The sequence below is a fragment of the Strongylocentrotus purpuratus genome, unplaced genomic scaffold, assembly GCF_000002235.5.
Source record: "Strongylocentrotus purpuratus isolate Spur 01 unplaced genomic scaffold, Spur_5.0 spur5_scaffold_12, whole genome shotgun sequence".
In the NCBI taxonomy this organism is placed as follows: domain Eukaryota; kingdom Metazoa; phylum Echinodermata; class Echinoidea; order Camarodonta; family Strongylocentrotidae; genus Strongylocentrotus; species Strongylocentrotus purpuratus.
The window spans coordinates 17,447,654-17,474,484 of record NW_022145597.1 but is presented as its reverse complement, the minus strand read 5'-3'; the positions used below and the strand labels follow the sequence as shown (position 1 = coordinate 17,474,484).

General features: G+C 38.5%; 1 protein-coding gene across 3 annotated transcripts in view; it reads left to right on the top strand.

Moving 5' to 3' along the window:
* LOC105438645 (cyclin-C) overlaps positions 1–18,123 on the top strand; it is a 40,209-nt gene extending 22,086 nt beyond the window's left edge. For all 3 annotated transcript variants that reach the window (XM_030981965.1, XM_030981966.1, XM_030981967.1), the window contains exons 8-11: positions 308–399; positions 13,951–14,018; positions 16,106–16,188; positions 17,313–18,123. In XM_030981965.1, the coding sequence (XP_030837825.1) occupies positions 308–399; positions 13,951–14,018; positions 16,106–16,188; positions 17,313–17,486 (417 nt within the window). In that variant the 3' untranslated portion in view covers positions 17,487–18,123. The remainder of the gene's footprint in view (positions 1–307; positions 400–13,950; positions 14,019–16,105; positions 16,189–17,312) is intronic.
* The last annotated feature ends 8,708 nt before the right edge of the window (positions 18,124–26,831 follow it).

Here is a 26,831-nt window from a genome sequence, read left to right as displayed (position 1 = left end):
TTCTGACTTTTTACAGGACGTTGTCAGAACGGTGTTCATTTCTATTCTGCCCCATCTCTATTTCATTCTTTCCTATTAAAGCGTATTATGGGGACTTTCTTTGTGTTAGTGATATGCGCTATACTAGATTTCTTCAAAAAACAACTGAAAACTTACCTGTACAACTCCCTACATTGTTGATAGTCTAAGAGACAGCGCCTTGTATCCTTTGGAAAAGGCGCTATATAAATCCAATTATTATTATTATTATACAAGTAACGTTCATTATTATTATTATTATTATTATTCCATGTGGTTTGTGTTGCAGGATTGTTGTTTGATAGTGTACCATCCGTACAGACCTCTTATACAATACGCTTCTGACCTCGGACAAGAAGATCAACTCCTACCCCTGGCATGGTGAGTGTCCCAATAAATGGGATTAGAATTCTCCTGTTTTACATCCTCTCCGAGGGACTTTAAGGACACTTGTAGCTCTAGGGGTGTGTTTCACAAAGATCCTAAGTAGAACTTAACTCTAAGTTGGACTTAAAAATTATGGACAGCCATTGGAGTCTTAAAATGAAATATATTCAAAAGCAGAAATTCAAGTATTTAATTTTAGACTTTTTATAAATTCACATCCAGAACATGAAATCTCCTTGATGATAGAAAATATGAATGATTTGAATAAACAATTAATGCCTTTCAAAATAACTTTTACAAAATATTTTTCAAAGATGCTAATGGCTTTCCATAATTTTTAAGTCCAACTTAGTGTTAAGTTCTACTTAGGATCTTTGTGAAACACCCCCAGAAGTTTGATTGTGGTATTGATGATTGTGCTTGTACAACACACTTTTCTGTTTGCAGGAGCTCTTTTAGGATTTGGTGTGATAAAAAATGTGATTTTCTCAGAGTGATATTTAGGTATTTTATTGTTATATTACCAGGGGGGTGTTTCATAAAGACTAAGATCGACTTTAAGTTGGATTTAACTATGGCAGGCCTTTCATGCCACTAGTTCCTCTAACCATGCCTGGCATTGGTTTCTCAAGGGACATACAAATCATAGCCACAAATCTACAGAACTTACCTGGTTTGATAATTCATTATTGAAGGAAAAAATATTATCTAAAGATCAACATTAGGAGACCAATGTTGAGAGCAACCAGTGGCATGAATGCCCCCCCCCCCCAGAGCTCTTTTGTTTTGGAGTTGTCCGTCCGTCCGTACATCCCGTTCTCATCGGTTATCTCAAGAACTGATTGATGAATTCCTGCCAAACTTAGGTCATGTTTGTATCTTGTGGAGCTAATGTATTGATTAGATTTTGGGGTCAAAGGTCAAATGTCACAGGGCTCATGTATGCAAAAACAGCTTGTGATCGCGTTATCTCAAGAACTGATTGATGGATTCCTGTCAAACTTATGTCATGTATGTACCTTGCATACCCAATGAACTGATTAGATTTTGGGGTCATGAGGTCAAAGATCATGGGGCTCATATGTATGCAAAAATTGCTTGTGATCGCATTATTATTAGAACCGATGGACGGATTACCATCAAACTCCAGACATGTATGTATTTTGCAAAGCCAATGAACTGATGAGATTTTAGGGTCATGAGGTCAAAGACCAAGGGTCATATATGTATATGAAAACTAGATGGGCAATTCCATGATTAGGTGGACATGAGTAAAAAATTTAGAATTCAAATTTTCTTTTTTTTTTTTTTTGTATTTGACTAAAGACACCACAAAGTATCTGAAAAAAATATTTTCCACACCATACATTTGGTATAAGTGAGTGAAAATTGCAAATGAACATTGTTCATGTTTTCCTGTGAAATTTGTAATATAAGAGGAAAAAAAGTTATTTAAGTCATTATCAACATAAAAGTAACTATATCCTCACAAACCTATTGAATTTATTGAGGGAGTACAATGCCCTCATGGTTTCATTAAGCAAAATTCAAGTTAAAAAGTGATTTAGTCTACAGTTCACGAAATTCCAAATAGTCCGGCAGCCATCTCGATATACCTTGTTTTAGGGTCTATAGTTTTTTTTTCTTCGGATTACAGTTCCTTAGACCATCAATTTGAAGAATTCGATTGCTGACACTCTGTCAGCATTGAGCAATTTGAGATATGTGACGTCATACAAAATGGCCGCCAAAATCCCCTTTTTAACCAAAATTAATGATATAAAAAGTTTTAACAGCATTTTACTACATTAAATGGCAGTCAAATATCTTAATTTTTTTCTAGAATCATCACTAAATAAAAATTGCAATGCTGTATGATCACAAATGATATGCAAATTTGCATAATTCGGAATGGCGCCCTCTATAGACACATTAACTTGCATAGGTCAAAATGATGGCCAAATACCAATTTCTAACATGAGATTATCATTATGTCATGAGTCAGATGCACTGAATACAGTGAGTAAAGATTGTGCTGCACATTTATTTTTATTTTGTAATTTGATACTCGAACAAAACACGGTTGAATTTTATGCTCTCTGTCCCATAGATATGAGGTGGCATATGGTGATAAATGCCCATTTTCAGTGACAGCGTTAAGAAACTAGATTTGTATTCTAAGGTACTAGATTCTTTTAAATTAACCTAAAAATTACGAACTACCACTACGATACAGGACTGTATCCGTTTATAAGTTTGCTTCAAAATCTTGAAATTTGTTTAAAAGCTCTCTAAAGTGTTGGGAACCCTAAAATATTCCATGTGGAAGAGGGTGTCATTTAACACTTAATTCTGCAAAGTAAGGTCGTGACTGTAATGCGTGCTTCCACACGCATGTTTGCAAATGAGTTCTCTTAACATTTTCTACAAACGCTTCAGTAGTTTGAGGTAGTGAGGCAAGGTTTGGGGGTATTTGGAGCTCCTAGTCTTCGGACCCTTGATAGCCACACGTTGATACGAGCCTCTGACATTCAGTTGGTTGTTGACTGTCCATAACATGAAGCAAAGCATTGAGTAGGTTGAGTGATGACATAATTATGACCATGCTGCATCAACATTGCCAACTCAGTCCTAAGGGAGTCGAATCTTCTGCTTCATCACTTTCAGCATTGTACCCTATCCAATGCCAAAGTATGCCCCAAGAGTGTCGCATCCCGTCAACGCATGTCCTGCCAACATCGATGGAATGATATCTCCTAACTTGTCTACATTGGCAGGAACATCAATAACAGTTCGATTTGTGAAGGGGCGTCTCCATGGTAATTGGCGTTTTATAAGTCCGTCATGTAGATAATGATGCAAAAGTAGTACGTAGACGTCTGTTTCATCCACTAGGACCCTAACATACATCTTCTCATTAGCATCAATTCCAATCGCTTGCTGTTCTTTGATGTTGCCTGCTTCATCATAACTATGTTGTGGACAGACCTTTCCTTGGCATGACATCACTGCCTGGAATCACTTCAACAAGAACCTCATCTTGACGGTAAAGGCCTGCTTGTGCTTTTGCCTATTTCTGAGCACCCAATCATCCTGCAGACTCGCGCATATAATTATGATGTCGATCAACTGTAGTTTGTTGTCATGGAAAGATAGTGAAGTTAGCAACACTAGAGACACGTTTCAACAACTTCTCTCCCTAGCTTTATTGATCTTTCCAAAGCTTTTGACTGCGTACAACATAAACGCCTATGGAAGATTATGAGCTAGATGGGCTTTCCAGCACATATAATTCAACTCATCCAGTCGCTCTACCAATACCAAGAAGCAACAGTAAGAGCAGAGAATGGCGACACCGAAAGGTTCACTATTGGTCAAGTTGTCCGTCAAGGCTGCAACCTATCACCATAAATTTTCAACATCTATGCTGAATTCATCATGAGAAAGGCATTTTATGGTCAAGTTTCTGTTGGTGGACGAACGATCACCAACCTAAGATACGCCGACAATACAACACTCTCTGGCGTATTAATGGGGAAGGGTATGGGGGGGGGGGTTGGGGACAGTTGAACCCCCAAACAAAATTCAAACTGTTTTTTTTTATATATTCGATACCAGTGATTTACAAATGTTGCTGAAATGACATGATTTTCCTGGGTTTTTTCTCACTTTTTAGTAAATCCACAGTCAAGCAAACAATATGCTTATTTAAAAGCCTACATGTCAGGGTCCGCAGAACAGCGGGGCTCAGGGGACTCGAGCCCCCTCACTTTTTGTATAAAGTATGTTAAAGAGAACTAGAAAGAAAGAAAGAAAGAAAGTGACCCGAGGTGAAATGAGGTATCAAAATATGTTCATCTTACAGTTAATAAATGCCTGAAACCCTTGAGCTTCCGGGGGCTGTGCCCCTTGAACACCACGCCAATTTGCGCTCCTCTCTTCCTGATCGTAAATACTTCAGCCCCCCCCCCCCACCCCGCTTTAAAAAAAAAGTTCCGCGGGGCCTGCATGTAACATGTATGAGTGGTGGTGATGCAGATTGTTTTTCTGCCCCTCCAAGTGTTTTTGCTCAGTATGCCACTGACAACACTTATAACAAGAACATCAGAAGAACTACTAGAACTCCTTAAAAAAGAGTGAAGGATGCAAGTGAATAATTTGGACCCTACCTCAATGTGAAAAAGACCAAGATCATGATTGGTGGAAATTAACTACATGCAACAGAGCATGGTGGTTGATGGAGAAGAAGTTGATCAAGTGGACAAGTTTATATAATGTTCTTGGGTCAATGATTGTCAAGGAGGGTGGAAGCTCGGCAATCTGCCTTTGAAATGTGGTGTTGGAGGAAGCTACTTGGGATATCATGAAGAGATTACAACACCAATCAGTGTACACAATGTCCATCATCGAAGATCAACCGCCACTTGCTACCAGGATTGACAAGTACAAGCTACAATAGTTTGGTCACGTTAGCAGAAGATCAGGAGACAACCTTGACAAATTATCATTCAAGGTACCTTTGAAGAAACACGTAACAAAGGAAGACTCAAGCTCAGATGGACTTACGACCTTAGGGAAATCACTAGCCACCCTCTAAATACTAAAGACACTCTACCGGATTGCAGGAGACAGATGCCGATCAAAAGGTCTCATCAAACGGGTCACAAGGGTGAGCCATGATCTATATGACAACGACGACGACGACGAACAGTAAGAGATAGTTTCTTGGAGGGCAGCAGTGACGCGGGACTCAGTTGGAAGACTCTCGACCCGTTATGACCTCTAAATACTCTCGGATCTGTCAAACACCAAGCAAACATAATCAGATTTTCATTCACAGCAGAGCACAACCATCAATGACTGTACAAGGTTGTTCCAGTGTCTCATGCCTGGCTGACATCTCAACTTTTGTCAAATTCTATAAGTCCGTCTTTGACATGGGAGTGCTCGTTTCCAGAATCATCAAAAAGTGCTGTTGGGACTGGTGAAAGCTCTTATGACAAAATGTCCTTGACATTGACCTCTCTTGAACTTGTCTGCAGTCCTATTACTCTGGAGTAGATCAACTTTTCATAGACTTTCGTACCCCAACATTGACTTCTTCATGGCTGCCACGGTAATTTGAACATTCTTGGAAATTGTGACATAGAATCCACAAGGTAATTTCTTTTGAAAATCATGCATCTGTGTAGTATAGATGTCAACTGCTTTATCCACATTCACTGACGTTGGAGCAATGCTGGTCTAAATAAAGCCTATTAATTGAATAATAATGTGTGCCGTAAAACCACTTCTCACCGATTTGTTGAAAAATAAATTCTTTCATAGCCATTTTTTTCTTGACATATGTAGGGTAGGTGTAGGGAATTGGAGACCACCAAGCTTGAACCCATCACTGTCTGTCCGTGTTGGATCCAATATTGATATAGCGACATATGTGGCCTTCAACAACACTACTGCATATATCCAATTTCGAAGACTATACAGTGCGTTCTCTCTACGAGAAAATTGGCAAAATTGACCAAGATAAGCAATTTTGATCGTAAAATTTTGCTCTGATATAAAAACACAATTTTCACTGAATGTTGTGGTGTATGCAGATATTTAGGGGTGGCCCTTAAAAAATAGTTTTAAAAGGAAGTTTATGAAATGTGCCAACCATCACAGAAAGTTTATGGCCACTGTGTGTTGTGAATGGGTGTTTCAATTCACATTATGAATGGTGTCTGATCAGAAATGTGTGTAGGTAATGGGGGACACCAGGTCCAAGATGGGGGCCTACTTCTCCCCAGTTGTTCATTTCATGTTGAAAGGCACTATCATGAAACATATTTGGTTGTACGTGTCACCATTCTAATTTGAATGCATTTAATTTTAAGAAGTTGTTTCTATGCTGTGAGTTTGATAAATGTAAAAGTCATATTGCCAGAAAATTATTCTGAAAGTATTTTAACATATTTGAGAGCACCTTTATTACGGTAAACAAAAAACTACAGAAATATTTTGGGCCCCATTATTTTAAAATCGTTTCAAAATTATAGTAAGTTCATTGGCTGCATGTATATCATTCAAAAAGTGTTTGAACTAACTATAACAATCCCATTTTCATTCAAATTGTATTTAAAATGTCTTGATTTGTAACTGTCCCTTATTACCTACACATGTAGGTAATGAGAGACCTTTGGTGATGACGTCATTAATCATTGTTATCTTATTAATCAGTTACATCATCACCACAATTTCGTTACCAAATAAAGAGAAAAAATACTAAAGAGAAAGCAAAAATGTCTGTATGTGTAACATTGTTCATGTTTATGTAAATTATGCAAATGTGCTTAAGGGTCTTCCATTCCCCACACCTACCCTATCTAAATTTGTACCAAACACGATGAAAGATTAATGCAGCACAACTGCAATTGTTTCCCCAAAAAAGCATTTAATATGATTTCAACGTGACATAGATTTAAGAAATTGGCATTTGGCTGGCACACATATTTTATTCAAATTAATATGTTTATAGAGGGCGCTATTTCAAAATATGCAAATAAGCTGGTCATCTCTGGCCATGCAACACCACGAAACATATTTTTAGTGATGGTCCTAGAGAGATACAGACATTTGGCTGCCAAAAATTGAAGAAAAAGTCCTTATTATATATTTATTATTCATTTTTAAAGGAAAATCATGTACTTTGGCGGCCATTTTGTATGACGTCATATATCTTAAATTGCTCAAGGCTGACAGAGTGTCAGCAATCGGATTCTTGAAATAGAAGGTCTAAGCAATCAAAATCCATTGAAAAAAAAACTATAGACCATAAAACAAGGTTAGGCCAATAATCTGGATTTGGCTGCCGGACTAAAACCCTTGATACGCCATGTAACGTTACCAACCAAAACATGAATTTATTTTTCTGGAGAGAAAATCTGGGGGCTATTAATTGTCATATTTCAAATTTTCCTTTCCTATACAATGCTCTATTGAAGTAAAGGAACCAGAACTACAAATATTCTATGATGTAGAAAATATTAGCAGTCAAAATCTGTAACGTTACCAACCATGTAACGTTACCAACCAGGCTTAAGGATTGTAACGTTACCAACCATGATATTAGTGCCAGGAGATACTTATTTGTAAGCCTTAATCAGAAGAAAGTGAAGTGATTCTTTAACTAAGACAAGAGATGGCAGTATAGAACATTTATTAAAGGCATGTGACAGCCATGTGACAACCATTTAAGCAGCATCATATCTGTGTAGAATCCATGCAGCATCACATTTGGGAAGAGTCAAATCATCTTTACTGTATTAAAACTCTTCTTGAATCTTTCTCCATGAAAGCAGTTCTAATTAGCAAAACTTGTTGAATCTCAATCTACTGTCACCCAGTGTCAGCATCTGGTAAGTTTATTTATTTTCAATTGTAGTAACTGTAATCTTTATTTATGTTTCTTGAAATACTTTAAGATCAGGCTAGGCTACTTTCTACAGTCTTCATTGTATGTACAGTTCACACTACACTTTTTAAAGTCAACATTGGCAATTGATAGTACATAAAATATTTAGTATCAACTACATGTACATGCAAATGTACATGTACATCAACTAGATGGAATAGATGCAAATGAAAAAGTGAAGGTTAATGAACTTTTTTGTATTTGTTTTTATGTGCATTGGCTAATTTGTTGCCGTGGAAACTTTCATCTTAATCCGAATGCAGTTGTTTAACACTTTGAGAAAACATGGCAATTGACCTTTACTCAAATTTCCAAAGGATACATTAAATATTATGGGAAATCATGAATTTTAAGTTATATGATTTCTTGTAAATTAGAAAAAAAAAGTGATTTTATTCATAATTGTTATATTGTATCAATTTTTCTGTATGGTGACTTTCCAACACTTATCCAGATTCGCACTAATAGAAGGATTCTAATACCAATTACGAATCTGGAAATCTTTGTTCATCCTGATTATTTTTTTTTTTTAAAGATTTGGTTTGTACAAAAATATTTAAAAAAATTATAATTATTTTTTGATATATAGGTCATCATGCCCAAGTTTACGAAGAAAGAGAAACAAAGGCACTACATAGAAAAGATGAAGAGGATGGGGAAGTATGAAGAATACTTGAAGAAAAAAGCAGCAGCCATGAAGAGGTGCCGGGAGAAGCAAAAGCTGAGAGAGAGGACCTCGCCAAAATATGCGAGAAAACAACTGGAAAGGGAGACGAAAGAAGCAACAAAGAAACGAGTAGCAAAGCACAGGAAATTGAAGAAAGAAAGAAAGGCAGAAGCAGAAGCAGAAGCAAGTCATGGGCCCTTCAAAAGTGCGATGGCACTCGCAAAAGCCATTGCCAGGGCACATCGGATAATGGATCGAGTACTCCCCGACACTCCTAAACGGCGAATTGTTGTCTCTCGCAAGTTGTATGAGAAAGAAGCTAAGCAAGGACATGAACTACCATCAGCTTCAGCAGAGAAAAGGAAGACGGGTCCTCCTAAAGTCAGTGAAGATACAGTGAAAGTCATCGAAGACTTCTATGAGAGAGATGATGTGAGTCGCCAGGCCCCAGGCAGAAAGGATGTAGTGACTATTTGGAATGCAGACGGAAAGAAGAAAATGCAGGCTAGACACCTCACTGCTTCAATTAAAGAGACATATGCCTTCTTTTGTGAGATTTACCCAGAAGTACATGTGGGAAAGTCCAAGTTTGCAGAGTGTCGCCCAAAGCATGTCCTGCTTAGCCAAAAGTTGCCACATAATGTCTGTCTCTGCAGGTACCACGAGAATGCCATTAATGCTTTTACTGCACTTCACAAGGCTCAACCAGAATTCCCTGCTTACACCCGTGATCTCCCAGCTTTGCTCCTTTGCAAGCAACCATCAAGAGAGTGCTGGATGAATGAATGTGCAGAATGCAAAGATGGAGCAGGATTTAGCAAAGCCTTCTCTTTTGAGGGATCCCTTAACAGCCCTTGCTCATGGCTTCAGTGGGAGACGGATAAAGATGGACGGATGATGAAGATTCAAGAGGAGGGAACTGTAGGAGAGCTAGTACAGCACATCACTGCCATCTTACCTCAGTTCCTGCAGCACTGCTATGTAAAGCGTGAGCAAGCATCAGCATACAATGCTCAGAGGGAAAAAGTTTCTCCTGAATCACATGACACCCACAGTGCCCTCCTCCAGGTGGATTTCTCTGAAAATTTTACATGCGTTGCTCAAGATGAAGTCCAGAGCGCACATTAGAATCAACGTCAAGTATCCCTCTTCACTCTGGTACTCTGGATCTCTACATTCTCATATCCTGGCATCTGATGACCTCACACACTCCAAGGAAACCATCATAGCCTACCTTGATGTGCTGCTAGGATATCTACCAGATACGGTAACATCTATTTCTATCTGGTCAGATGGCCCAGCTTCGCAATTCAAAAATCGGTTTGTGGCAGCAGCACTCTGCACACTTCAAGAGGCTCACAAGATTCAAATCAAGTGGAACTTCTTTTCGACCTCCCATGGAAAAGGCCCCGTTGATGGTATTGGAGGGTCAGCCAAGCGCTTTGTGATGCAAAGAGTTCTGAGCCGCCAAGACATTGTAGCAGATGCAAGCAGCTTTGTTCTAGCAGCAAGCTTCATGGAGAATGTATGCGTCACAGAGGTCAAGTCAACAGAAATTGCTAAGCGGAATGAGAAGCTCAAATTGAAAGATGTTTTCATTCAGGCCAAGCCATTCACTGGCATCGGAAAGATGCATTTCCTGAAGGTCGTAAAGGATGAAGTGGTATCCCACATTCTCACAAAAGACAATAGGGCAGACAAGGATGATGTAGTGGTTACCCAAAGTGGTAGTAAGGCCATTGTAGTGGGAGATTGGTATGTGGTCGAGTACGAAGGAAAGAAATTTCCTGGTGAAGTTGTTGGGTTCACACGCAAGGGTGAGTTTCAGGTGTCAGTGATGGAGCCAGTGGGAAAGTACTGGAAATGGCCTACAAAAAAGGATGCCATTTTCTACATGGAGAGCAAGATGATTACAAAATTGGCTCCTCCAGAAGTTGTTAACAACCGTGGGCATTTCAAATTTTAGATTTGTATGGTATCAAGTAGGCCCTACATCAAATACATGCATTGGGTTATGGAATACAACCGCACATTTTTATTCTGAACTCTGTTAAACTTATCTCAACAAAAATAGTTACTTTGTGAAACCAAGTTATCATGTATTATTGACATGCATAATCCCATGGCAAATGGTGAACTTCAGAATCTAACATTTGGATAAAAAGTGTTGTAAATATGTTTGGATTGTTTCAAGTTGTGTCTGGGTAAGAGTTATAAATAACACTTACATTGATAACCATGTTAATTTACATGCAATTCCAAAGTGTATCTTTTGATTTTAAGGAAGGAGTACAGGTCTAAATCGACGGCAAATACATTCGTTAAAGAAGTTGTTAATAACCGTGGGCTTTTCAAATTTTAGATTTGTATGGTATCAAGTACATTTGTACATAAAATACATGCATTGGATTATGGAACAAAACAACACATTATCATTCTATTGTGTTATGGACTGAATATCTGCTCAATGTCTCTGTCATGATGTCATGAACTCTGTTAAAATTCTCTCAATAAAATAGTTACTATGTGAAATCAAGTTATTATGTATGTTGACATGCATAATCCCACGACAAATGGTGAACTTCAGAATGTAACATTTGGATAAAAAGTGTTGTAAATATGTTTGGATTGTTTCAAATTGTGAGTTGGAGTTATAAATAACAGTTACATTGATAACTATGTTAATTTATATGTAATTGCAAAGTGTATCTTTTGATTTTAAGGAAGGAGTAGGTTTAACACTTGCTTTTTACAACGCTTATTTCTGCATGGACAAACTGTAACGTTACCAACCGGTAACGTTACCAACCATGAATTTTGGGTCTAATAAAAAATTGAAGAGTCAAGCTGCTAAAATTATTGGCTGAAATATTTATCATGACACTAGAATTGAAATGAATACGACACTTTGTTTGAGGTATCTCGCGTTTTAGGAAACTTTTGGTCTGAAGACACTGATTTTTTTCGCATGTCCTTTTTTTGTAACGTTACCAACCAACATTAAAAGTTACCATGGCGACTCTAATATTTGTTCAATTGTATTCATTCTTTTTTATATTATAGACCTAGGGTGGGTGAACATATTGTAACATGATTGTGACTTGAAATGAATAGATGGTGATGTAGTAGTAAAATGAAATATGAAAATTTGCTTAAATGTAACGTTACCAATTGTGGAATTGCCCAGATGGAACTTCGACTGCGCGCAGTCGAAAAATGATGCCTCCGTCATAAAGCAATTTTACAAACCAAAACAGAAGAAATTTTTCAAATTCATGTTCAATTGTAATCCATTAACAGGTTCTCAGAATATCGTGATTACAAGCAATTTCTCATATACATATATGACCCTTTGATCTTTGACCTCATGACCCTAAAATCTACTCAGTTCATTGGCTCTGCAAGATGTCAGAGTTAAATAGTAAATCCATCTGTCAGTTCTAATGAGAATGCGTTCACAAGCTATTTTTGCATACATAATGAGCCCATGACCTTTGACCTTTGACCTCATGACCCAAGAATCTACTCAGTTCATTGGCTCTGCAAGATATATACATGACCAAAGTTTGGCAGGAATCCATCAATCGGTTCTTGAGATAACGCGATCACAACCTGTTTTTGCATACATAATGAGCCCTGTGACTTTTGACCTTTGACCTCGTGACCCCAAAATCTAATCAGTTCATCGGCTCTGCAAGATACAAACATGAACAAAATTTGGCAGGAATCCATCAACCGGTTCTTCATATAACACGATCACGAGCTGTTTTTGCATACATAATGAGCCCTGTGACCTTTGACCTTTGGCCTCGTGACCCCAAAATCTAATCAGTTCATCGGCTCTGCAAGATACAAACATGAACAAAATTTGGCAGGAATCCATCAACCGGTTCTTCATATAACACGATCACGAGCTGTTTTTGCATACATAATGAGCCCTGTGACCTTTGACCTTTGACCTCGTGACCCCAAAATCTAATCAGTTCATGGGCTCTGCAAGATTCATACATGACCAAAGTTTGGCAGGAATCCATCAATCGGTTCTTCAGATAACGCGATCACAAGAACGGGACGTACGGACGTACGTACGGACGGATGGACGTACGGACGGACGGACAACCGGAAAACATAATGCCTCCGGCTACTTCGTAACGGAGGCATAAAAAGCTTGTAATAACGATATTCTGAGAACCTGTTAATGGATTATAAACAAACTTGAATTTTAGAAATTGCTTCTGTTGTGGTTTGTAAAATCGCTGTTTGACGGAGGCATCATTTTTCGACTGCGCGCAGTCGAAGGTCCATCTAGTTTTTATTTATCAGCGCTACTCTGGAGCTTTCCAGAGCTCACTGCTCACGTATATTTATGCCTTCGTTGTGATCGCTTGTGATCGCGTTATCCCAAGAACTGATTGATGGATTTCTGCCAAACTTAAGTCATGTATGTATCTTGCAGAGCCAATGAATTGATCAGATTTTGGGGTCACAAGGTCAAAGATCAGAGGGCTCATTATATATGCATAAATAGCTGATGATCACATCATTAAAACCGATAGACAGATTACTATCAAATGCCGGACATGTATGTATCTTGCTGAGCCAATGAACTGATTAGATTTGGGGGTCATGAGATCAAAGGTCAAAGGTCATGGGGCTCTTTATATATGTATATGCAAAAATTAGAACCAATGGACGAATTACCATCAAACTCAAGACATGTATGTATCTTGCAAAGCCAATGAACTGATTAGATTTTATGGTCATGAGGTCAAAGATAAAAGGATCATACATGTATATGAAAAATAGCTTGTAATCACAATATTCTGAGAACCTGTTAATGGATTACAATTAAAATTGAATTTGAAAAATTGCTTCTGTTTTGGTTTGTGAAATCGCTCTATGGCGGAGGCATCATTTTCGATTGCGCACAGTCGAAGTTCCATCTAGTTTTCAGCTGAGCCACTACCCTTGGTCGGTTTCCTTTATTATACCAATTCCTTACTTCAATCCTGGACCAGACATAACCCAAAACCTAAGACCGAATTGCAACCTGTACCCCCGGGGCCAACCCTGTATCTTTTACGAAGTAAAGCAAGGAGCGATTACCATTGGAAGAAATCTCAAAGCACCGCTGCATGTGTGCATCTATGATGAGAGCAATTTCTGAATTACTTGTAATTCAAAATACTGTGGCAACATTCCTCGAGTCCAGGATTTGTATTCTGTACAACTCAAACGTGTCCACATTGTTGTTTAAACCAAGTATTCATGGCTTACATTTTCCCCTCAGATCCTGTGCTAATTTTTTTGTTGTTGGTAATTGCATTTATAAAATTGTAGAAAAAAAAAATCAATTGATGGAAAATTATCTCTGTCGGTGAATCCTTATCATCTCAACATTTTATCCCATTCTTTGTTGTAGGCATATAATTAACGACAGCCTCAGAACAGATGTATGCCTACTATACCCTCCATATTTAATTGCTTTAGGTAAGTCATCTAGCCCTAACGGCAGACTTTTTGCTCAAGAGGGGGGGGGGGGGGGGGGGGGGGGGTTAAGGAGCATTCATTTTTGTTGTACTCAGCACACCCCACGGGGGGGGGGGGGGGGGTGGAGGGGGTGTGCTGAGTAGAAAAACAAATTAATGCTCCTTACCCCCCCCCCCCCCCCCCCCCCCCCCCCCCTTCCTCTCCTCACTGAGCTTCCGGGGAAAAAACTAAATAATGCTCATTACCACAAATTATTATAATTATTATTCTATCATTATTATAAGCATAATCAACAAAGGCAGCAGTGTAGTATAGTACATGTAGAATTAGGCCTTGTAGTAGTGGTATCATTCTGATCCTACCTATTCTGATTATCTTTTGCAATACGTCTAGAGAATAAACTCATGACAATTGACAATTTGTCATGAATCATTGTCTTTAAGCTAATACCATTATATGCATCTGGCTCAAATTTTGCTTTGGTATTTGGTACTTATGATGAACGTGGTAAAAATGAGCTTGTGTCATATTCATTCTAGTTTTATTCATCTGCATTATGTTTTATTCATTCTAGTTCAATTGTTTTATGACTGTTTTCAAGACAATATCTTTTTTGTTGATCATAGATAGTTCTACAATGTATGTAGCTTGATACATGTATCTCATGGTAATTTTGAGGGAAAATCGATTGGAGTAACAATTTCTAAATTGTAACAACAATCGTTCGCCTTTGCTGCTCTTCAATACTATTTTGAAAATCAGTATTAATTAACTTTTCAAGGACTCAATGTCTTTACGATGCTCCTTGAACCAAAAACAGCTTGTATTGTTAGGCTTCATGAAAGAAATTTCAATTGTTGTTAAAAAAAAAATTGGTTGCACTCTGTAGATTATGATGATGTGTTTGATTTCGTTTTCAATAACAAGATCAGACACATGATACAAATCTACTGGGTGCATGCCATTAAGTTCTTTACAACAATAAACAAAATTGAGGCGCTATTCGGTGTGGCGTACACATGGCAATCACATGGTAGATAACTAGAACATCAGTCTAATAAATTAAAGAGAACTGAATTTGAACCCGGGCCATATGCTACCCCCCACCCCTCGCTGTCTCTTTCTCTCTCTCTCTCCCTTTCTTATTACCTCCAAAATACACATATAAAAAATATCAAAGGGGGGGTTTAACCCTCGAACCCCCCCCCCCCCCTTGTGTACGCGCCTGCTTCCATGAGTATTAACTTCACAATCAATGAAGGAACCTGTGTACGCGCCTGCTTCCATGAGTATTAACTTCACAATCAATGAAGGAACCTGTTCTTTTCAAAAGGAAAGGTGTAGTTCTTTTTTTAAATAAATTGTTCAAGCTCTCATTGTTAGATTTGCTGCCCTGAGCATTAAAGCCCCACTGCACGGTATTTGCACCCTCTATATAGCAAACAAGGCCTAATAGGTGACCGTTGGTCCCCCATGGTCCCCTTTTTCTTATGTTGATTGAGAGATGATTTGATGAGATAACCACCTGCCAGTGACCATGCAGGGAGGTCTAATTCTCCCTGGCCCAACTAGTACAGATAGGCTTTGAAGGGCATGGAATTTCTTGGAAACTACTTCTGTATTTATATTATCCATCATTTTAGAGTGAATTTTACTGCTGCTGATTCTCCAGGATTCTTATGATTATATATTGACATTGAACATTAAAGCCCCTCTGCACTAGTTTGGCATGGAGGGATTAGACCTCCCTGCAAGGTCACTGGCAGGTGGTTATCTCATCAAATCAGCCCTCAATTAACATAGGTAAAAGGGCATCATGGTGGATCAACGGGTACCGCTTAGGCATTGTTGGCTGTGCTAGAGGGCGCAGGTAGCTATAAGTAGCGTGGTGGGGCTTTAATCTTCTCTTTCTAAATGTTAATCATTTTACTTAACAACTTTTAGGATGTTTCTTTTTAAAATCTGAGCCCATTTAATACACAATTCAGCTACATGTACCTCAAGGATGGGGTCAAAATAGTACAGAGCAATCCCTGATGGAATTATTTTTTTCCCTTAAAATTCTCTCTTTTTTATACATCATTTAGCTTCCCTACACATGGCGTGTGTGATATCTCAGAATGATCATACTAAACATTGGTTTGCTGATCTCAATGTAGACCTTGACAAGGTAAGGTTTAAACTTAAATGGCAATCCAACCCTTGTATTATTAGTTCATTTGCATGAAAGCAGGAATTCCCGATTAACAGATTGGTGAAAGTTTGAATAAAATCGGACCAATCATAAGAAAGTTATGATTGTTCGAAATATGAGATCACTAAAGTCTATGCAAATCTCAAATTGGTAGTTTGGTCATTGGATTGCCACATAGTCCCGCATAACTCTGCAGTTTGTCAGGTACAAACATTTTCATTTCTGTTTTTCTCCTAAGTGCTTTCTCCGTTGGGGCACTACTCGAAATATATTATGGAAAGCTTATTATTATAGGTCCTCTAAAGAGAAAAGACCCTCCGGAGTGGCACGATTCTGAACAATTGGAATTTTAATCATTTTGTTTGATGGAACAAATGGGAAAGTTGTCCGCCACTACATCATAAAGACCATTACAGATTCATCCTATATGAAGAGCCCATACCTGCAGTCATCACAACTTTGAATAATTCATAACTTTCTCATTTTTTGTCCGATCTCATTCAAACTTTCACCAGTCTACTTCTCTGATTTTTCTGCTTTATTCCAGAGTAGTTTGCTATCAAGTTTGGATTTACCTTAAAGGCGAAATTTAGCCAACTGAGGTCCAGAATATCCATGTGAATGTTAATTCAGAAACTCATGATATGTGAAGCTTTCCTAGTCAGAAAAAAAGGTTGGGTCAGCTTACAATATCCAGTCATGCAAGTATTTTTTTAAATCACTACAATTTCCAGGTGATTTTTACATTGCTATACATGTTCATATGTGATACGTTATATGAAACATTAAACTCAAAATAAGTATATAAGTTGGCAGCAATAAAGGCAACAGTTAAGAATTTAGACAGCTTTTGAGAAGAAATGTTGGCATATTCCCATTGCTAGGGATAAGTACCTTTTTTTATGTGGGGGGGGGGGGGTACTAGATATGTGAATAGGTAATTTGTTATTCTTTTGAGAATAGGGGTACAATTATCTGACAGTGAGAGTACACCACTATCTTTCAAAAGAAAGAAAACTAACATGTTGTTTTAGTGTACTACAGCTATGGATGTGTACATGTCTTCAATTGCTACCTGTGTCGCGTTTCATCATTTTCAGATACTTGAAATCACACAGCAAATTCTAAAGCTATACGATCTATGGGAAAACTATGACGAGAAGAAAGAGATTGCCAGTGTGCTTGCAAAGGTTCCCAAGCCTCAGACCATCCCACCCCCTTCAACATCTGTTGCTACGTCAGACAGCCAATCCTCAGGAAAGGGAACAGTGTAGTCGGAGAGACAATGATTGATGCTAATAAGCGAGTTCGTAATTAGGATTTGCGCATGGGCAGATAAAGGTCATCCGTTCCCAAATTGTGAAACCATCGACAAGAATACTGGTATCGTGCTCATGAAGGTTTTGTAATCAGTATTCATTGACGCACCGACAGGACATTTATCTGATACACAGGTGGAAGTATTCTTCTCAAGAGGCAAACAAAAGGTATTCATGAAGCACCACCATCACTTCGGCAGTGATTATTCCTAAATGCAGAAGTGGGATGTATCTATAGTGTAAAAGATTTGGGGATATTTTGGGGTCATGCATTCCGAAGCTTACATGTACGAACTGGCTTATAGTCGTATGGACATTGAAAAACACTGGATGGTAATTAGTCAGGTCAGGTGTGAAGTGACTGTTGAAAAGGCAGATTGAAAATAAATGGTTATTATTCACATAGAAAGTGTTTGCTGCAAAGTCAAAGGGAAAGTGAACGTCGATTAGACAGACACTGTCCAGTGCATAGTCAAGTGGTCAGAGTTGCTTTTAAGGCATCGTTTAACAATGTTAAATCTGAGATGCACGGCCCTACTTGTTATCAGTGTCTGTGATATGGTGTAATATTGAAGCCCTAAACAAATTGCGCTTCAAAATCAAGAAGTGCCTCAAAAAAGTAAAAAATCTTTGAGTGACCGGTTTTACCATACTCGTTTTCCCCACTCGACTCTAGTGTTTTGAAAACCGTTAGGCAAACGCAAAATTTGGTTTCGATTTCCAATCATAAGTATCTTGATAATCAGACAGGAGATCGGCTTGTAAAAGTTATGGGATTCCTGACTGACCTAAAGGTTTATAATTATCATTGCAGCATGAGCTAAATCCAGGATTTTGTTTCAGAATCTGAGACAAAGTTACCGGATCCCTTTAATATGTGGACAGGCGCTACATCAAGATTAGTCAAGCAGCATCATTTTCATGCATATTAGTCGCATGGACACTGAATACTGGTAAGGAAAGTGGTCATTGTATGCTGATCGGTCAAACGTATCCTGAATGCTGATAAGTGAACACTTGTACTAATTAGTCATACATACATGTAGCCCCGCTGTTAGTTAGTCAGATAGTCACTGCATGCTGAGTTATAGTCAAAAGAATCCCGAGTACTAATTAGTAAGACACTAGTTGATGATTGGTCAATCGAAGAGCAGTTTTTCTGATGAAATATAGGAACTATTCTTTCCAATGAACAATCCCATCTCAACGCAATCATGGAAGTGAAGTTTATTTGTATTAATTGATTTCGGCGAGAGTGAACATTCACATATACTGTCAACACAAATAAAACATTATTCCATGAAGACATGTAGAGATAGATCGAGAATGATGCCCTTATTTTCAGGAATACGTGGCATGAGGCGTATGTGTAATATTTTTTTATTTTCTTGACAGATGAGTATCGGTGAGGTATAATTATATAAATCTGGGACCAACCTTTGAGAGAGGATTTGGTACCTTTGCTGAGAAAAACAAAACCCAAAAAGATAGGTAGTATTTGTTGTATCAATCTACATTTGCCACTCTTTACCCTAATGAAGTAGGACATAAATAAATGGACATACAGTACCTATACATGTACAATGTTACATTATAATTATAGGGGAGTGTGGAGAAGGACTTTACATCAATGTGATTTAAGAGTAAAAGCCTTTCTACAAATTTGTTAGTTCCTTGTCTTTTTTTGTAAGCACATTACAAAATAGAGTGACATTTCTGAATAAGCCTACAATTAATATTTTGTACATAACAAACTCACTAAAAAAAAAATCCTTCTCCATCTTCATTGGTCACCATTGTTAAAGAAAACAAGAGAATATGGTGGTAATTGTATCATTGCACCACCACCAGTCGTTAGGAGTTTCGGCCCGTTATGAACAATACTCCCTCTTGGTGGTGGGCCAACAGTTCAATGAAAGAAGACTTCTCTTTATTTTCCATCTCTTCTTTTGGCAAGACATTGATCTACATTTGCCTCTCTCAACCCAGGTGATGTAAATGGGTACCTGGCAGGAATTAATTCCTTGAAATGCTAGAGCGTTGAATGGCTGCCTTGCTACAGCCAGGGTAATAATCGGGGTAGCGCCAGGAGCGTCACAACGTGATGGATATGTGCGCTATATAAGAAGCCACCATTATTATTATTATTATTAGTAGTAGTAGTAGTAGTAGTAGTAGTAGTAGTATTGTAGCAACTTGGGTTCATATCATTATATGCCTAGATGGAATACGTGGTGTCACTACAATTCACATTTGCAAATCAACATGTTCTTATGCTTCTCCTTATCATTTATTATCACTAGGAAGGTTTTCAAATGTTGATCGTTTTAAAGCCTGTCTGTACTAGTTTGGCCAGGGGGGATTAGACATCCCTGCAAGGTCACTGACAGGTGGTTATCTCATCAAATCAGCTCTCAATTAACATAAGCAAAAGGGGATCATGGGGGACCAACAGGCACCGATTATGCATTGTTTGCTATATAGAGGGCGCAAGTAGCTATAAGTAGTGCAGTGGGGCTTTAAGTACATGTACACGTGGTAAATCTGCATATTTTTACGAGTCTCAACGCTATTGCAATCGTTACACAATAAATCATGTTTCAATCTGCTGTAGCTTTGTACTGCATGCAATTCCTACCTTACCATTGAACTATCCCACAATTTGTATGTTTGTATTACTTTGATTATTACTAAATATTATGTTTCTCGTCTGGTGTAAATATTAAATGATAGAATATGAAAGCCCTTTTTATGTCAAGATGGTATTGCATTACACATTGTATGATGGTGCTACTGTTGAAGATGCTGATGGTGATGGTGATGGCGACGATGGTGGTGATGGTGACATAACTATGTCTCTTGTCTGGTGTAAATATTGAATGATGGGATATGAAAACCATTTCATACAAAGGTAGTAATACATGTATACATTTAAAGATAAAGTTGAGTTTTGGTAATGCGATTGCAGTTTGAAAGAATCGATCAGAAGAGGTTGATCAGCTAGCATACTATTGGTGTGTACTGCAAGGTTCTGGAATCATCAAAATTATAAGAAATTTGGCCCAGTCTTGGTAAAGTTACAAGCACCTGTACACAGAAAGATGTATATGGGACTACACGAACATGTGGCATAAAAATCTGTCCCCGATTACAAGCACCTGTACACAGAAAGATGTATATGGGACTACACGAACATGTGGCATAAAAATCTGTCCCTATTTAGAATATTGAGGCATTTGAAGAGCCATGCTTTTCAGGGAACATTTTTTTTATCTGATGTTCTTCCCCATTTGCATTTGATAACGCTCACAAATTATTTTTTTCCTCTTCCCAGAACTCGACCTTCTCTTTAAGGGAATTATTTAAGTCACAATGTATGATGGTGATGTTGAGGAAGATGATTAAGATGAGGATGACGTTGATGAAAATGTTAAGTGATGACGATACTAGTGATATGAGGTGGTTGCAATTATAACCATGCAGGGTAATGGTGATGATGACTGACTGATCGGAAGAAGAGTGATGATGATCGATTGCAGTGCTTGTAATAAGGTGATATGAGGTGGTTGCAATTATAACCAGGGTAATGGTGATGATGACTGATTGATCAGAAGAGGAGTGACGATGATCGATGGCAGTGCTTATAATAAGGTGATATGAGGTGGTTGCAATTATAACCAGGGTAATGGTGATGATGACTGATTGTTCGGAAGAGGAGTGATGATGATCAATGGCAGTGCTTGTAATAAGGTGATAACAGTTGTGGTGATATGAGGTCGTTGCAATTATAACCAGTGTAATGGTGATGACTGATTGATCTGAAGAGGAGTGATGATGATCAATGGCAGTGCTTGTAATAAGGTGATAACAGTTGTGCATGATATAAGGTGGTTGCAATTATAACCAGGGTAATGGTGATGACTGATTGATCAGAAGAGGAGTGATGATGATCAATGTCAGTGCTTGTAATAAGGTGATAACAGTTGTGGTGATATAAGGTGGTTACAATTATAACCAAGGTAATGGTGATGATGACTGATTGATCAGAAGAGGAGTGATGATGATCAATGGCAGTGCTTGTAATAAGGTGATAACAGTTGTGGTGATATAAGGTGGTTACAATTATAACCAAGGTAATGGTGATGATGACTGATTGATCAGTAGAGGAGTGACGATGATCAATGACAGTGCTTGTAATAAGGTGATAACAGTTGTGGTGATATGAGGTGGTTTCAATTATAACCAGGGTTATGGTGATGATGACCGATTGATCAGAAGAGGAGTGATGATGATCAATGACAGTGCTTGTAATAAGGTGATAACAGTTGTGGTGATATGAGGTGGTTTCAATTATAACCAGGGTAATGGTGATGATGACTGATTGATCAGAAGAGGAGTGATGGTGATCAATGGCAGTGCTTGTAATAAGGCATTGGCGGATCCAGGGGTGGGCCGAAACGGCCGCGGCCCCCCCCCCCCTATTGGCGGCGCAAAAAAATTGAGATGGAAAAAAAGAGGAAGAAAAAAAGAAAGAAAAAAAGAAAGAAAAAAAAAGGGGGAAAAAAGGAGAAGATAAAAGAAAAGAGAAGAAAAAAGAAAAGAAAAGAGAGAGAGTTCAAAAAAGAGGAAAGAAAAAGAAGAGAGGAGCCGGGGAGAAAGAAAGACAACGAAATGGCACTAAAAATGAGTGACAGTAACGACGAATAAGGGAAAGACAAGGGGAAGGGGGGGGGTGCGTGAAGGCGGATGCATTGAGGAGAGGGGGGGGAGGGGTGACTGGTCGTATTCTTATTTTTAGGTTATGCGAAACTGAGTCGGAATTATGCTTCTTTTCAAAAAAATCTTACCATGCTTGTTTATGTTAAGCCGTAGTGCATGAAAAGGTTAGAGTAGAAACACTTCTGAAAAGGCCGCGCCCGCCGGCCGGCCCCTCCAAAGAACGGCAGAATGGTAATCTATAAATTATTGGGTCATTCTTGATGGCTTGGGAGTCGTTATTAAGGAGGGGGCCGGCCCTACTCAAAGGGTAGTGACGGTAACGATGGATAAGGGAATAAGGAGGAAAGGGATGCACATGCAGGCGCGTACGCAAGGGGGGGGGTCGAACCCCCCCCCCCCCTCAAATTTGTGTCAAGTTGTCAAGTTGGTCCTGATGTGTATAATGCGTAGACCAGGGGTTCTCAAACTTTTTCTTTGACGGTCCAGAAGCGATTTCTATGAAAGCTGTAAGGTCCGAAATGACACTTGTATACTGAAGATAATGAGGCTTGTTTTTGGTCTATATCTGATCCAAGAAGAATTGTTAAAGTTTTAAAAAAAACAGAACCGCCAGTGCTTCCACTCGTTTAAATAAAGTTTCCTGAAAAATAACACCCAATATCCTGGAATTTGAAGGAATTTTCTTAAAACTTTCAAAATGCCTCTTACGTGGATTTCTTTTTTGGATGAATCGCTATGACGTTTTAATATATATTATTTATTGAGTGGGCTTATTTTGCTTTCGAATGGATCCATACAACATGGCAGAGCTTGAGGGGCCTGGCAGAGCCTTTTCAAGAGAGAAATTGTCTTTAGAAATTGTCTTTTAAATTCACACTAGCGTATAGCACTAGCGAGCTCTCCGATCCAGGCTAGACTCTTCGCGAGCGGTTTCATTGGAATTTTAAGCGGTTCGATCCATTGGAATTAATCGAGAAATTCCCCTCGCTAGCGTGTAAATAAAAAATAGCTAGCTGACTGGCTCTCCAATCAATTAGGGCTTCTACAATCTTAATCAGGGGCGGCGATTTCTTTTCATGACCAGGGGGGGACGGACGAAATGCGAGGGACGAGGGAACATAGTGAGCAAGAGGGGCCAGTGGCGTAATGAGCAGAAACGTTGGGGTGTGTGTGTGTGGGTATGGGGGGAGGGGGGCTCAAGTATTTACGATCAGGTAGAGCAAAGCGAGCGAAGCAAAAAGCTTAAATTGGCGTGGGGTCCAGGGGCAAAGCCCCGGCGGGAGTCAAGGGCGGAGCCCCATGAAGCTCAGGAGTTCTTTAGGCATTTAATTACGGTCAGATGAGCATTTTGATAAGGTTTATTTGTGATACTGGCAACTAGGTCACTAATTTGGAGTGAGGCCTAGGGGGCGGCGCCCCCAGAATCTCAGGGTTTTAAGGCATCAAATTACGATCAGACGGATGAGCATCTAGGGGCCGCCTTAGGGCCCTCGGAAGGGTCCAGGGGGTAGAGCCCCGGGATTCCAGGGGAATATAATGCCATTTTAGCAACATTTGTAAATTGCTGGTATCAAATTAGAAATAAACCATGTTTGATTTTATTGGGGGGGGGGGTTACTGGTCCCCCCCCCCCCCATCAGTACGCCAGTGAACGGGGAGGAGGTGACGGAAGTGACTACCCTCATAGAGCCATATGATAAGTCTTATTATATAGCTCTATGCTACCCCCTCACAGGTTTGTTGTATTACAAAATTACATTCTTTAGCAAAACTATAGTATAACAATTACAAGCAATATACTTTTTTCACACTTCAATTTTACTTTGCCGGTATCTAGTGTGCATTCCGAAGGGTTGTAAATATATATTAGGTAAATGTTAGTAAGTAGGCAGGAAGGGACTTTTTAAAAGAGCAAGCTGAATATTCATTTTTGTACCACAGATCTTATTCTATAACTCTTAACCTTGTACACATACAATGTAAACTGTGTTTACGTGATACCAACAGAATACATATTTCTACAATATTTACTCGTACATTTTGAAGGATATTAGTAAACCTCCATTTTAGGCCACAGTCCATGGGCTAGTAGTACTACCCAATTTTTCACATATCGGTCCCTTTCTGAATTGCCCACGCCCTCCCCCCCCCCCCCCCCCCCCAAAGAAAAAATATTTTCAAATTGTTACATGTATACACAATATAATTGATGTGTCAACCTTCATAATGATTATTGACCTCCTTTAAATTTATATATGGAAGACTTTAGAAGACAACTTTTACAGTTCAACTATAGGGCATGCTTTAAAGCATCTTCTAATCTGTCCTGACTAAAATGTAAAACGTTGTTCACATTTTGTATTCTTTGTTGAAAAACTTGCTTGCTGGCAAAAGTGTATGCATGTTTAAATTTTTGTTTACATGTCTAGTCCGGTTAATAATAGCACGCAATGATGTTATTATTCGACACGTTATTCACATTATCCTATCGATACGCGTAACGATTTGCTTTAGTATCATATAACAAATATAACAAGTGACAAGTATATACAACAATGGGCAAATATTATTGTTTCCAGGCCGATGATTTAAGTGAGAAGAACTTCATTTAATATTGAAGCTGTTGCCGTTTGTATATACATAAACTTGAAATAATAAGTAGCCTTGAAAGTGTCGCAATATATCATGTGTGAGTGAGCTTGAAGTTTAATGGTGTAGATTTGTTTGAGAGTATAATAGCCTTTACTGAGATATATCTCCAATGAAATCGAATTGAGTGATGTTATCGAACAACTTAAACAATATCAATCTTCTATTCTAGCTCCTAAATAAATCTAAGAAACTTGAAAATTGCATTACAATGTAAATTCATCGTTAGTGAAAATGTTATACAATATACAACAATGGGCAAATAATTGTTTCCAGACCGATGATTTAAGTGAGAAGAACTTCATTTAATATTGAAGCTGTTGCCGTTTGTATATACATAAACTTGAAATAATAAGTAGCCTTGAAAGTGTCGCAATATATCATGTGTGAGTGAGCTTGAAGTTTAATGGTGTAGATTTGTTTGAGAGTATAATAGCCTTTACTGAGATATATCTCCAATGAAATCGAATTGAGTGATGTTATCGAACAACTTAAACAATATCAATCTTCTATTCTCCTAAATAGACCTGGGAAACGTGAAAATTGCATTACAATGTAAATTCATCGTTAGTGAAAATGTAATACAATATGCAACAATGGGCAAATAATTGTTTCCAGACCAATGATCTAAATGGCCCATGACATCGAAATACAAGTGTTTTCCTGTTGGTGTGCAGTCCTGCATACATCTCTTATTTTGATATGTAAACTTCTGAATTTGTTTCATAGATTTTTAAATATTTGTTGAAATATTTGTTTTTCAAACTTGCTAAGCTCCACCCCAAGAACCTCCAAATCTCATTCCCCTTGTGACATCATCTGTCAGTCATCAATGTGCTAACTTGAGAAAGTGGCATGTAACTTTGCCAAAGTTGACCACCTGTTACAATACCACAAACCATAGCAACATATAAGTTGCTATGTCAGACATGTCAGATTAAACTAATATTTTAGAATAGACAATGGTATGTAATTTCCCCCAGCTTTGCACACGTTCTTAATAGAATTGCATGCTTCTATACATAATGTACAATACATCATCATTGCCTTTGTCTTCCTGGTGATGCTACAGCATGTCTGACATAGCAACTTATATGTTGCTATTGTATTACGTATTGTAACAGGTGGTCGACTTCGGCAAAGATACATACCATTTTCTCAAGTTAGCTCATTGATGACTGACAGATGATGTCACAAGGGGAATGAGATCTGGAGGTTTTTGGGGTGGAGCTTAGCAAGTTTGAAAAACAAATATTTCAACAAATATTTAAAAATCTATGAACCAAATTCAGAAGTTTACATATCAAAATATGTGATGTTTGCAGGACTGCACACCAACAGGAACACACTTGTAATTCGATGTCATGGGTCCTTTAAGTGAGAAGAACTTACATTTTATATTGAAACTGTTGCCGTTTGTATATACATGAACTTGAAATAATAAGTAGCCTTGAAAGTGTCGCAATATATCATGTGTGAGTGAGCTTGAATGTGTAGATTTGTTTGAGACTATATTGCCTTTACTGCTTGGGGTCCAGGCGAAAAGCCCCAAAGAGGGTCAAGGGGTGGACCCCCTGAAGCTCAGGGGTTTTAGGCGTATAATTACGGTAAGATAAGCATATTTTAATACCTTATTTGTGACACTGTCAGGTCGCTAATTGACGTGGGGTCAAGGGGCCCCCTAAAGCTCAGGGGTTTTACGCATTAAATTACGGTCAAATAAGCATATAGGGGCCCTCCTTAAGGCCCTTAGTGGGGTCCAAGGGCAGAGCCCCTGGAAGCTCAGGGGTTTTAGGCATTTAATTACGGTCAGATAAGCATCCAGGAGCCCGCCTTAGGGTCCATTGTAGGACCCAAGGGGTGGATCCCCGCAAGCTCAGGGATTTTAGGTATTTAATTACGGTCAGACGAGCATATATTGCGACACTTTTT